Raw genomic sequence first — 14,548 nt, 5'->3', positions numbered from 1 at the left:
TACACAAATTCTCCAACAATTTTGACAATTTATATAGTTAAAAGTTTTTTTTTGTTCCATATGTTTTGTTTTTGTATTTATGTATTTATTGGCTATTCAGTTGCATAACCCATAATACAGTATTGAGTGCTGTGTCCATTTCTTGTAATACAATGCAGCCCTCTGCTGTCAGCACAAGCTCTTAGTTACTTTCTGGTCCAATTGTCCAGTAATGCAGGACATTGTTATTTCCCTTTGTCATCTTTGGTATCAACAGCTGACTATTCCTAGGACAGCTGGTGATAGGGTCCCAGTGGCCTGGTCAGTCCCTAAAATAACCATTCCAGACATTGTACGGAGGTTTAATCCACTCAACACATAAGGCATGAGTTAGAAGCATGGACAACATGTTGCTGCTCCTCTTTCTGTACTTCACAGGTAGGAACCTTACCTGAATTGTACCTGCAGTGCTTTTATGTCTTACTTATTTACATGTATGTTTGTTCTTACATTTCAAAGGTGAAGCGTCACATACAATATGTGTGCTAATTTAAGATGTTATTACAAGAAACAATGACAGTTTTAAAGCACAGCTAAACATATTCACATCTCATCAGTTTAGAGCAGTCAGGTTAAAAAAGAAAGATTAAAACCAATACTGGATATTGTTTTTACTTTTTTCACCTTTGCGATTCTCTAATTATGTTTAATCTGGTATTATTAAGCTTTTTAGTGAAAGAATATACAATTCACTAGACAATTGAGATTTATCACTGATGCAAAGAGCAAGTGTATATAATTAATAGCAAAACTGCAAAAAGTTTACATATCCACGGTATGTGGGGTCATCTGGTATGCCATATCGCTAAACAACCTGATTCTCTAATTATATGACAAAATTTACTAGGACTAGTAACCAATAAAATATAACTTTCTATTGGAACTTTCACTACAAGCACGACCTTCGCTGCATTATTATCCAGACATTTACAAGTATAGGGCAGCCATTGTATATTTCAAGAAAACAAAGATTGATTGAAATTATTCTATTCATATTTTTATATTAAAGCCTATTAGCTTTAATATGATTTCACTGACAAATTGGTTTTTAATTACTTTTACTGCAAGTGTTAAAGAATATATGAATTCTTAATTTACATGCATGAATTCTTCATAAATTGCAGCATGTGCACATGGCATTTGTACAGTCCTACATAAATATCCCTTGTTTTTTGTGGTAAAGTCTTGTCATTGTAAAGATTGAAGACATTGCTAAATATTGATATTAATTAAAATTCAATTTTTTTGATGAATTGTATATAAAAACATAAATGTAGTTTGTATTTATCATTGGAGGAGCATTTGTAGGTTTTTTAGGACATTACAAGTTCTTGCATGCCCAGTCAGCTGGTCACACCAGATCAGTTGGCATCAAAATATTTAGGTGTACATTTATTAATCTGTGATGTTTCCGGCATCAAGACCTTTCACTGCATATAAAGCTCTCAGAAGAGAGCTAGTTTATTAAAATGTGCAATTCTCTTCTCTGACCAGGAAGAGAAGTGAATGAAATATGCAATGAATGGCTGTGATGTGTAATATAAGTGAAATTGGAATCAGTGATCTCATGAGACCAGGGACTTAAATACTCCTGAATGAAAAATAAAATAGAAAAGACGATGAAGTAATGCCGCGTACACATGGTTGTAATTTCAGCCAACAAAAGACCGATGAGAGCTTTTCGTTGGAAAATGTGACCATGTGTATGCTCCATCAAAATTTTGCTGGCCAAATTTCCGCCAGCAAAAGATTGTGAGAAGGTTCTCAAAGGTTCTATCGGAAATTCCGATCGTGTGTATACAATTCCGACGCACAAAAACTCATGCATGCTCAGATTCAACTACGAGACGGAAGCTATTAGCTACTGGCTATTTAACTTCCTTTTTTTAGTTCCGTCGTATGTGTTGTACGTCAACGTGTTCTTGATTGTCGGAATTTGGTGTGACCGTGTGTATGCAAGACAGCTTGAGCAAAATCCAGTCGGAATTCCATCGGGAAAACCATCAGAGCTTTTTCCAACCAAAATTCCGATCGTGTGTACAGGGCATGAGAGTTAAAAAATGGAATTAAAGTTAATAAAAAGGACCCATGTAAGAGGGACCATTCATGAATAATTGTATTTTCATTTTGATTAAGACATTCCTGTGACACTTTTTTCCAAGTGTATTTATAGAGGAAGAGGGGACATAATCACACTGGTTACTCCTCACATTGTGGCCATTTCCATCTTCTCATCTTACTAGGTCCACCTCTGAGGTGGAGAACGAGGAATGGGATAAATCATACAAATGGCCAGTAAGGTGCTTCTATTGCATATTAATAAACTGACAGTTTGTACAGTAATCAGTTGCAGCTTCTCATTGAGCTGCGATGAGAAGCAGAGAACATCATCTCCACTCCTCATCGCAGCTTATTAAACTGCTGCACAGCAGGGTTGCCAACCGCCAGCAAATTTACTGACAGTTTGTAAAAATCTGTGATGTTTTTACAACTGCCAGTAAATATCAGGGCCTGATAATTTCATGCTGTGTTGACTTTTTAAATGTAAATCAAACAAATTACTTTGTTATAGGTATTGTCAATGCTTTAATATCATGTTTATACTGTCCAAATATTTACTGTGTTTTCAATAGGAGTTCTGTAATTTCTCAGGTTGCCAGTAAAAAAAATGTGCTCCGCCAGTAAATGTCCCATGTTTTGTCAGTAAAAAAAGCTGCAGGAGGTTGGCAACCCTGCTGCACAGTAGAAATAGGCTGTAATAATCACTGCTGTAGCTTGTTTCAGTTTAAGATATGCACACCTTAGTATGCACAGTAAATCCAGCTTCGGAATTTGGGAATATGTTTTGCTAAGGAACCTCAAATGCCATAATGCCAGTACATGTAGTCCATGCACCTTTTCTCTTTACTATAGCAACATACAAAGTAGGGGGGAATGTATATCTCCATATACTGGGACTTTAAATGAAACGCACAAGGAAAGGGGGCAGTGCGTCTTCATCCCTATTCTAAATTTAAAGTCCCATACTCGTTTTGTCTTTTGAAGTTACTATAGCAACATATCAGTTAGGACCTGTTCAAATATATCAATACTATCTATGGTTCTCCTCTCAGTTATCTTGGCTCACAATGAAGAAGAAAGGCTCCTGAAAGATCTGATAACCAACTACAATAGAAACTTACGCCCAGCAAAAAAAGATGGCGATGTTATAAGTGTCAGCATAAAATTGACACTTACCAACCTGATCTCTTTGGTATGTTTTACTTTTGTGTATATTTCAGGCATATGTCCTATTATTATGTTAATATGGTTTAACCTTGCATTACATTCAGCTGCTTAGGTGGTACTGTATGGAAAAAAGTCTCAGTTTGATAGATGTCCTATTTGTTTTTGTTTTGTCACAGTGTTAGTTTATATCTAAAACATAAATATCAGTAAACACTGCGCTATCCCAAAATTAACAAAAAAGCTGCTAACACACCAAAAGGATATTCAGAGGTGAAAACATATAAATACAATATAATAGTGTAGCGCTAGAAATTTTAAACAAAGTGACTGTATCTGCCACCTATCAATATTCTCTAGTGATCCAAATCAGTGCATATACAAATATGTGAATAAAATAAAAATAATACAAAAAAGTCCAAGAATCTATAAAGTCTCTCATGTAAAATGATTCAATCCCACGTGTATGGTAAAAATCACCATCCAACTTCTTTTGATGAAAAAGACATGTATACACCACGTGACAATCCCACCACCAGTCACGACGTGGGCTTACCAGATATATTGGATCCAAACGAATATATATTCGAAGGATCACAAAGACTTATGCGATTTACAGTGTTAGTTTAACAGAATAGGTAATCGAATGAATAATAAGAGAAAGAGAAATTATAACTTGCAGTTTACAAAGCAGGACAAGGACAAAGGGCTACCCCAGTGGAACTGTAGTACTCTGGTAGTAATTAGTAATTAGTAGCTTGGTCTTCAAGAGAAGCTGCATGCTATTAAGCTCTTGCCTGTCTCACCACACACCAGTACCAATTATATATGCTGACTTCTGTGTGGTCAACACCTCAGAAAGTATTGAAAGTAGTGGTAACCAGGCATTAAGCATTTTCACAAGAAGGCCATCAATGAATGTACAATATATATGTAAAGCACTGTGTAAATTGTATATACTGTATAAGCATAAGTAATTACAAATATTCATAAATACAATGGTTCTGCTGAAAAACCGAAGGAAAGGAAAACTGGGCCGATGATAGCCATTCAGGTTTAATCATTGATTCTGTCCTGGCTTTAAAAAGAGGTACTGGGATCCCAAGATCATGTTATAACCATTTGCTGTCCAGGACATATGTATACATACTCTGGATGACAAGTCGTTAACCTATACCGAGGAAAATAATCTTATATCTTCATATGTTGCTGTAAGTAGCTCCGCTTCTATTCCCTCCAGAGTTAATAAATCACCCTTGTTTATCTGACAATTGACTATTTACTGTAATTAAAGATACTTTATACAGCTAGGTACTGTATATTTGACCAATAAGTTTAATATTAAAACCTGTCTATAAACGTGTTTTAATAATTTGCATTTGTAACTTGCAGAGAGATAATGTTACTTTATTGTCAATTTCAGAATGAAAAAAAAGAAGCTTTGACTACCAATGTTTGGGTTGAAATGGTATGTACATAAGATAAGTGTTGTTGTTACAATACTGTATTCCAATAGAACCCATCTTTGTTCATATAATATATTAAAGCCATTGGGCCTAATTAACTAAGGTTGTAAGCTTGCTTACTAGGTCACCTCCACTGCATTTGAGCATACATTTCCACAATCATATCTGCATCTATCACATCATAAAGCAAATGGTATCATTCAATTAAAAATGCATACCCTTTGATTGTAATTTAATGTTGGATATTGCTGTTTTTATTTAGGCTTAGACTTTAATATTACAATTAACTAAAATAAATACATAGCAGTGTCTTACAAATAATTTAGATTAACTGATGTTATTTTTGTAATAATAAAATACATTTTATTAGGAAATAATCCAATGCAGAGTAATACCTTAATTCACAGCACTACAGGAGCTCAAGTTCACTCTTCAGCTCCAGAATGCGGATGGGCACTCCATAGCATGTGCAGTTAGTTGCCATTGTTTCTGCATTCTATGTGATGATGTCAGATAGAGAGGTGGTAATTAGACCAGAGACAGAAAGGGTAGCTTCGGGGACCAGTGTTCACAACTGGAACCAACAAGAAGGAAGACTATGTGACTGTGGGTTAGGGTAAGTATGCCTCTCTATTAGAGTGGCTTAGAAAAACTAGTATTATATTCTACATCAGTTGGGGGGAAGGGCCGGCACATAGTGTATATGTTGAACAGTTTAATGTTAATCATTATAATTTGTATGGCCACCAAGCAGTGTTAAGGCTTTCTTATGGAGCAGGAAATGTAAACAGAGTTTGTCAAAACCACTAATTTTCCATTGCATATGGCAGCATGAATTTTCAAATGAAAAAGTGATTTTAAATTACCGTATTGTACTCTCTAATACAACATTGTGCTCTTGCTTCACATGTGGTAGATCTATTTATTGGTAACTTTCCTTTTTTAATTTGTCTTGTTCCTTTAGCAGTGGACAGATTATCGTCTTAGTTGGGACCCCAAGAAGTACAGTGGCATTAACATTACACGTATCCCCTCCACTATGGTGTGGCTCCCAGATGTTGGTCTAGAAAACAAGTAAGTAATATTCTAGATGAAAATAAACCAAGATTCTAAAGCTATTTGGTTAGACTTAGGTAGGCCATACATTAAGCAAATTGCTTTCTTGCAACCACAGACTGTGTTGACAGGGGAATCCCTTCCACCGAGCCATTGTATTCTCCAGGCGGGGTTGTGAAAGAAGCTGTCTGCTAGTGGCTATACCAGCCACTATACCATTTTATGTCAAATCTGGCAGGCTGACTGCACCCAAGTTGACGTAGGGCTGGCCTTAGACGGTTCAAATCTCAGCCAGTTCAGCAGAATTGAACCATGTATTGGCAGGCTGAATGTACCCAAGTTGATCAATCAATCAACTTGGGTACAACCATACTGCAGGATTTTACATACTGGTATAGTCGCTAGCAATAATCACTGTCTTTTCCCAGCGGGGACGGCTTTCCCCACCTGGAGAATACAATGGCTCGTGGAAGGCATTCCCTTGTCAACACTGTCTGTGTTTGCAGCAAAGAAATTTGCTCCATGTATGGCCTGCCTTAGGAGTACATCTTGCTTTGCATTTGTGTTCTTTACTGGATCATACAAGCTCAATACCTCTGTGCTCCTCTCTAGTGCAGGTAAATTCAAATTTGTGTAAATACATTTTTTTTACCAAAATATATAAATTAACTTGTGCCAGAAGATTATAGGTTACCTGAAGCAATCATCAAAGCACAAAAAGCACACCTCTATTTCTTTGAGGAAATACAGTATGTCTAATGCCGCGTACACACGCAGCCGTCTGTCCGACGTACTTAGTCTGACGGACGTCCGCCAAACTGTCTGTCGGAATTTTCGAACGGGCTACTTGCCCACACACGGCACTTTGTCAGCGGACTAATACGGCGTACTAAGTCCGCCGTACTAAGTCCGCCGTACTTTCGAAATGAACGGACTCGCCCACACACGCGGAGGAAAGTCCGCTCATTTCGAGCGCGTCTCCAGGTAGGCGGGGCCCGCGAAGGAGATGTCGCTGGCCCCGCCGCCTGGTATGGACTTAAAGGGGAACTCCCAACGCCGAAAAAAATCGGCGTGGGGTTCCCCCCCAAGTCCACAACAGGCCCTTGTCCAAGCACGCTACCCGGCCGGCCAGGAAAGGGGGGCGAGCGAGCACCCCCCCTCCTGAGCCGTACCAGGCCGCGTGCCCTCAACATGGGGGGTGCCTTGGGGAAGGGGGGGCCGCGCGGCCCCCCCACCCCAAAGCACCTTGTCCCCATGTTGATGAGGACAAGGGCCTCTTCCCGACAACCCTGGCCGTTGGTTGTCGGGGTCTGCGGGCGGGGGGCTTATCAGAATCCGGGAGCACCCTTTAATAAGGGGGCCCCCGGATACCGGCCCCCCACCCTATGTGAATGAGTATGGGGTACAATGTACCCCTACCCATTCACCTGTAAAATAAAAGTACAAAAAAAACACAACACACGAGATAAAATACTTTATTGCACAGCTCCGGGGGTCTTCCGTCTTCGGGGGGTCTTCTCGCCGGACTCCCCCGATATCTTCTTGTAGCTCTTTTGCTAGCGGAGGAGTCCGGCTTTCTTCCTCGCCGCCGGCCTCTTCTCCCGATTTCGGTGGTCTTGTCCCCCTCTTCGGTTCTTCTGCCGGGCCACCGCGCCTTCTTATAGCTCTTTTACAGGCGGTGGCCCGGTCTTCTGTCGCCGCCGCTGCCGCCGCCTTCCGTTCTTCTTCTTCTTCTTCTTCTTCTTCTTCTTCTCCTTCTTCTCCAGGAGATGTTGACTCGACGCTCTCTCCGGCCACAATGCCAGGGACGCTTATATAGGGACAAGGGGCGGTGTCACATGGCTTTATGTCACATGGGTTGGTGTCACATGGTGACCCCGCCCCCTTACGATGTCACAGTCCCCATGTGACATCAACCCATGTGACCAACCCATGTGACATAAAGCCATATGACACCGCCCCTTGTCCCTATATAAGTGGCAGTGCAGTGCGTCCCTGGCATTGTGGCCGGAGAGAGCGTTGAGTCAACATCTCCAGGAGAAGAAGGAGAAGAAGAAGAAGAAGAAGAAGAACGGAAGGCGGCGGCGGCGGCGACAGAAGACCGGGCCACCGCCTGTAAAAGAGCTGTAAGAAGGCGCGGTGGCCCGGCAGAAGAACCGAAGAGGGGGACAAGACCCCCGAAGTCGGGAGAAGAGGCCGGCGGCGAGGAAGAAAGCCGGACTCCTCCGCTAGCAAAAGAGCTACAAGAAGATAGTGGGGGAGTCCGGCGAGAAGACCCCCGAAGACGGAAGACCCCTGGAGCACCCCCCATGTTGAGGGCAGGCGGCCTGGTATGGCTAAGGAGGGGGGGCGCTCGCTCGCCCCCCTTTCCTGGCCGGCCGGGTAGCGTACTCGGACAAGGGTCTGTTGTGGACTTGGGGGGTCCCCCACGCCGATTTTTTTCGGCGTTGGGGTTCCCCTTTAAGTCCATACCATGCGGCGGGGCCAGCGACGTCTCCTTCGTGGGCCCCGCCTACCTGGAGACCCGCTCGAAATGAGCGGACTTTTCTCCGGGCGGGAAAAGTCCGCTCATTTCAAAAGTACGGCGGACTTGCATACACACGGCCGGATTGTCCGCCGAAATGCGAGTACGACGGACAGAATTTAGAAAAAAACGAAATTCTTAGTAGGCCGGACTGCACGCTGAAAAAGTCCGCTGAAGCCCACACACGAGCGGATTGTCCGCTGAAATGTGTTTCGACGGACTAAGTACGCCATACAGTCCGCTCGTGTGTACGCGGCACTACTCCATATAATAACACAAAATAACATCAAATTCTCAATATGGTTTCAACACACTCTCTAGTCTATACAACTCAAGCAACAAATGTGACATTCACAAAACATTCACTACAGGTGAATCCTAGTCAACATGTTTTTATACAGAGAATGCATGACTACAGAAATTGTAGCACATATGTGTGTTCCAACTGAGATAACAGGGACAGACACATTTTAAGTGTTGGGCAAAGTCCTAAGGGTTTAGCTGAGGAATAGGGATTTTTTTTAACGGCTCTCAGATTACTAGATGTCCATGGGACCCAATGTTTTTTTTAATCTCTACATATGCCCTCATAATTATGGGCTTTTAGATGGAATGCCAATTTGTTGAAATAAGCCTTGACTTGTAATATCACTAGGTTCTGCTCTCTCTTCTTCAGAAACACTGTCTGTCTCTGGCTTTTGAAAGATTGGGTACAGTCCTCAGACTGTACCAGCAATTGATCAACCAAAGCACAATGGCCAATGTGTATAATATACAGGGAATGATTCGCCACCAGTGTATGTTTAATGAATGTCACATTCAATGTTTTTTAAATCTGTCCCCAACTTAGAATTTATACAACATAGAGCTGTATTTCAGGCATTATGGTCAATTCACTAAGGCTCTTTCTGTAAAGACATTTTCATGTGCAGTTTTCCATAACTGTTGTTGAGGATTGATAAAAGGTAACAAGAACAAATGTTTTTTCTTCATTCTGCAGTTTGGATGGCACCTTTAACATTGCTCACTATGCTAACACTTTAGTATCTTCTGATGGCTCCGTCTACTGGCTACCTCCTGCCATCTACGAGAGTAGTTGCCCTGTGGTGGTCACATATTTCCCCTTTGATTGGCAGAACTGCTCCATGGTTTTTCAGTAAGTCTAGAATGGTCTACATGTAGAATAATGTATTGTAGTACTTAAAGTGTATTTAATATTAGGTATATATAGTGCAATAATACAGTGATACACCAAGCAGACAATAAGTAAAGAAAATCTATAGTCACAGCATTCACTTTCACTTAATAACATCAGCATTGTGACAACAATACAAACAATAGTTATATTTGAAAATCCAATATAAGCTTACTTGAATAATCTCCTTTCATGTTGTGAGTCTTGTCTGTCTTCTGGCCATCACTTCCCACATCTTCCTGGATTCCCTGCATGCTTTGCAGCTTCTCCTCTGCTGTTTACTTTCAATTTCTAAGGACTACATATCCCATGGTACCTTGCTGCCTGCAAGCTTTCATTCCCGCACTGACTTAACCTCTTGAAACTCCTCCTCTCAGCACCTCTGTAATTCAGAAGACAGGCTCTGTGAAATGTGTGAGACAGCAGCGCCTACTCACAGGGCATAGTGAATACGTGAATAAAAAAGTGTAGCTCTGTGAGAATTGTGCATGTACCCAAAATGCAAACACAATAGATAACAATGATAGGTGAATAAACACTAACTGTATAGATGTGCAAGTAATGACTTATAAAAATACTCAAATAGGTGCATATAAATAATACATCAACATAATAAATGTATGTGAAATATTAAGGTGCATGAGTGCTAAAAATTATTTACATTCACTGATAGGCACAATGGACTAGGTGATCCAAAATAAAATGATGGGAAAGAACAAGTCCACAAACATCTGTATTGGGAAGGGCTCACGACACACTGTAAAAGTGTGAGGGAGTAAAGATAGCTTATACAAATGAGGATGATGTTGGACGACCGTCTGTAGAAGAAACACCCGGGATTGTGCATCCACCACCCAAGGAAAGGGGTAGGTACAAGCATGCATCCACCACCCAGCAGGATTTTGCATCCACCACTCAGCGGTGGTAAGTCAGACAAGCATGAAATGGAAAGGGGATCTCAAACCGTGGTCTCCAGAAATCCAAACGACACCACCAGTCTCTCACCTGTTAAATGGTTGAAGATAGGATCATAAAAAAGGAGAAGAAGGCTTCCACATGTTATAGGTCAAAAATATATAGGTTTACTAACATCATAACGATGTGTACAATAAAATCAATGTGATCACAAGGTAATACAAACAAGTACAATGTATAGAGCTGGCAAGCAGTAAAACGATGGAGATGAAGACCTTTAGGACAAAACGCGACAGGTTACTGCTTGCCAGCTCTATACATTGTACTTGTTTGTATAACCTTGTGATCACATTGATTTTATTGTACACATCATTATGATGTTAGTACTTTTGAATAAACCCATATATTTGATCTATGCCATGTGGAAGCCTTCATCTCCTTTTTATGATCCTATTTCCAACCATTAAACAGATGAGAGACTAGTGGGTGTTATTTGGATTTCTGGAGACCGCAGTTTGAGATCCCATTTCTATTCCATGCTTGTCTGACTCACCGCCGCTGACGTGTGTCCACATGTTCCGGTAAGAAGTACCTACCCTTTTCCTTGGGTGCACAATCCAGGGTGTTTTTTCTACAGATGGTTGTTCAATCTCATCCTCATTTGTATAGACTATCTTTACTATCACACTTTTACAGTGTGTCGTGAGCCCTTCCCAATACAGATGTTTGTGGATTTGTTCTTTCTCATCATTTTGTTTTGGATCACTTAGTCCATTGTGGCTATCGGTGAATGTACATACTTTTTACCACTCATACACCTTAATATTTCACATGCATTTATTGTGTTTATGCATTATTTATATGTACCTATTTGAGTATTTTTATAAGTCATTACTTGCTCATCTATACAGTTAGTGTTTATTCACTTATGATTGTTGCCTATTGTGTTTGGATTTTGGGTACATGCACAATTCTCTTAGCGCTACAATTTTTTATTCACATTCATTCACAAGGTAGCACAGTAATTTATCTACACTATTGTTCATAGTGAATATGTGTCACAGATTTCAAGGAAATAAATGTGTGGGGATCTTCACAAAGCAAGTTTACGAACGTCAAGATCATTCAGATTATTTGGAGTAGGCTATAAATAATTGAAATTCAATATGTAATTTTACATTTTAACTATAGTAATTTTTTAAAACAAGTGTTTTTTTGACAGTATACAATAATAGCTGTGCCAAATGCTCACACATCTGCTGACAACTGTGTGCTGAAAGATACTGGTGCCATGTTGTCAACACCTAGAAGTCATGATCTGAAACATGATAGATCTGAAAGAGCACAAACTTTGCATATCAAGTGATAGCAATAAGACGGTTAATTTGTATGATGATTAGAAAGCTTTTGATTGCATCTTTCTAATTAGAATTCCAGGCCCCCTATTAACTCTTGTCTAAACAAGAGGCTTCAAAACATGCAGCTATTACTCGCATTGAGGCTGCACAGGCCTTAGCTAGGGACAACACTGAAGAGACAACACTTTGGAAGCTTCTACACATTGGGTTTAAAATATGAATAATGTAGCCAAAAGCAAGTCATCCTACAACCCACACATTTCTATTGCCCCATCACTATGATGTGCTGCCATACTGGCCAGTAGGGATGTGTAGGTGGCAGGATGGGCTGGATAGGTTTTGACATTTTAAATACAACCAGGAATAAAGGTTTGATGTGGTGTAGTTTTCACAAATCAGCCCCAGCAGTAAATAGGGGTCCATAGAAAACTGGTGTGTGTTGCAAAGTTTCTTTATGTGTGATGGAAAGAGCTGTGAATATTTGGGCCAAAATATCTGCCACTTTCAAAGTTGAGGGTTGGGGTAGACAGAATAAGCACATCATTATGTTGTGGGCAAAATAAGGCTGCTATGGTACTAGACCCTTGGAAACAAACAATCCCAGACAAATTCTACAGAATTGAACTGTTATAATGCTTGAGCACGAATACAGGTCATAATAGGAAGCACTAATGAAAACACAGAGAAGTTTGAAAATCTATGTACCGTGGGGCTGATGATCCCCTTTCTTTCCCTTCTTTTTTCTGATACAATGATTTTATTGAAATATAGAGAGAACAGATGCAAATTCCCACACAGGGCATATGAACATTAAACACAATGCAGAATTTCATGCAAAAACACAGAAAATGTGCCCTAGGGTGTAGACTATTAACAAATAATGACCCTCTGACCCAGACCAGGGGTCAGCGCAGAGTGCCTGAGCGTTAGTACTCAGGGGTTAAGGTGGGTAAATGGAGTAGATTTGTCCGCTAAAATGGGGTAAACAAAACCAAACTGAACACAACAAAAAAAGGAGAAAAAAGATATATAAAAATGTATTAATTAAGGCAGGGAGCGAGGAGAGGGAAGGAGGAACAGAGTGACAGACAGAGGGCCAAGGGAACAGAGAGAGCATAGTAGAAGAAGAAGGAGGAGCATAGGGGAGGAGTGAAAAAATGGTAGGGGAAGAAAGTTCCCTCCAGGCTGGGAGTTTAGGAAGGTTAATTAGAGAGGCCTAGGCTGATCAGCTGCAAGGTTTGGACAGTGTAAGACCATCACAGGGCCCACACTTTCAGGAATTTAGAATGAGAGTCATGGAGGATACTTGTCATCTTTTCATGGATCATAAGGGTCAGCAGGGTGCTCTTCACCTGTGCAAATGAAGCAGCTGGCTTTTTCAAGGTTTTAACTATTGTACTCATAATGCTCTCCTGTAAACAATGGAATACTGTATGTTGAGGGTACCATTGGCTTAGCCATAAATAATACAGTGGGTAGAGTGGCTTCATGTGAATTTGTAGCTACTGGAACATAGATCAGAAGTTCCTGTATTGGAGCACTAGAAGTATAGTGTCAGCTATGTTCACCGGGCTCAGTAAATATATAAACTGTAAATTAAAGAGATAAATCCATTAGGTGGTGTGCACCCTATTTGACTTAATCTATATTAATCTGGCACATTTTAGATTTATGTAACTTGACCCTTGAGCATGTTATAGAAGATCCTGAGATGCAATATATGTCAATGTACAACATACAGTAGGTCACACTATTGGCTCGTAACACTGGTAGTCCTAGGTTCAGATACTACTAGAAACACTGCTTGCCCTGCTTGAAACTGTGTTAGGGTCTTTCGATTAAATGTTCAATTGATGCAGGGATTGATTTTAACTATTTTATGTACTTTTTTAAAATTCTATATAATGTGTTAGCACTAAAGAGAAAGCATTTATTCTTTGCATTCTGTTTCATGCTACCAGCCAGATTTGTTGATCAATGTCTACTCTTTAAACAGGTCACAAACATACAGCGCCAATGAGATTGAGTTACTCTTGACAGTAGAAGAAGGGGTTACAATTGAGTGGATTACAATAGACCCAGAAGCATTTACAGGTACCAAAACAACCTAAAAGCTTTACTGTAGTTAAGCTTAAGATTTCATATTGAATATTAAAGAAAAAGTAAAGATATTCAAGGTTTTTTATGATAATAAAAAGTGACAGATTTTAATGTTAAATGTATAGATTTGATCAGTTACCGCATTTGCTTCTCTTGTACCTGCTCTTACATTCATTATCTTTCATAGAGAATGGGGAATGGGTAATAAAACACATGCCAGCCAAAAAAATTATAGATCATCGACTCACTCCAGATGACATCAACTATCAATCAATTGTCTTCTATCTCATCATACAACGGAAACCTCTTTTCTACATCATCAACATCATTGTTCCCTGTGTGCTTATCTCATTCATCAGTGTCCTGGTTTATTTCCTACCTGCCAAAGGTATTATTTGACAATATTGTTAAAGTGATTTAACAGACAGGGTACCTTAAAGATCCTTCAAGTGCAGATGAAGAAAAACGAATATTAAGACTAATATCACACAGGGAGTTTTAATGTCTGTCATCTAATCACGATTGCTATTGTTACTATTTCTGTATGTGAGCCTTCCATGTTTTGTTACTTGACATTATCTGCAATTAATGGACAGCAGATTTAAATATTTGTATTATTAGCATTTCAATTGGCAACACAATTTAAATCTTTTTTTCTTTCAAAGGAGAA

The 14,548-nt window shown here is 39.9% G+C and overlaps 1 protein-coding gene across 1 annotated transcript in view; it reads left to right on the top strand.

Moving 5' to 3' along the window:
* Window positions 1-341: 341 nt before the first annotated feature.
* The window catches only part of CHRNG (cholinergic receptor nicotinic gamma subunit), a 38,532-nt gene continuing 24,325 nt past the window's right edge, over window positions 342-14,548 (top strand). Inside the window, exons 1-7 of the mRNA XM_077487638.1 lie at window positions 342-417; window positions 3,153-3,292; window positions 4,688-4,732; window positions 5,695-5,804; window positions 9,311-9,466; window positions 13,775-13,872; window positions 14,066-14,266. Coding sequence (XP_077343764.1) covers window positions 378-417; window positions 3,153-3,292; window positions 4,688-4,732; window positions 5,695-5,804; window positions 9,311-9,466; window positions 13,775-13,872; window positions 14,066-14,266 — 790 coding nt within the window. The 5' untranslated portion in view covers window positions 342-377. The remainder of the gene's footprint in view (window positions 418-3,152; window positions 3,293-4,687; window positions 4,733-5,694; window positions 5,805-9,310; window positions 9,467-13,774; window positions 13,873-14,065; window positions 14,267-14,548) is intronic.

Source organism: Lithobates pipiens, unplaced genomic scaffold (genome assembly GCF_037356315.1).
Source record: "Lithobates pipiens isolate NorthernLeopardFrog02 unplaced genomic scaffold, aLitPip1_a1.2 Scaffold_18, whole genome shotgun sequence".
NCBI lineage: Eukaryota > Metazoa > Chordata > Amphibia > Anura > Ranidae > Lithobates > Lithobates pipiens.
This window is presented reverse-complemented; position numbering and strand designations above follow the sequence as displayed.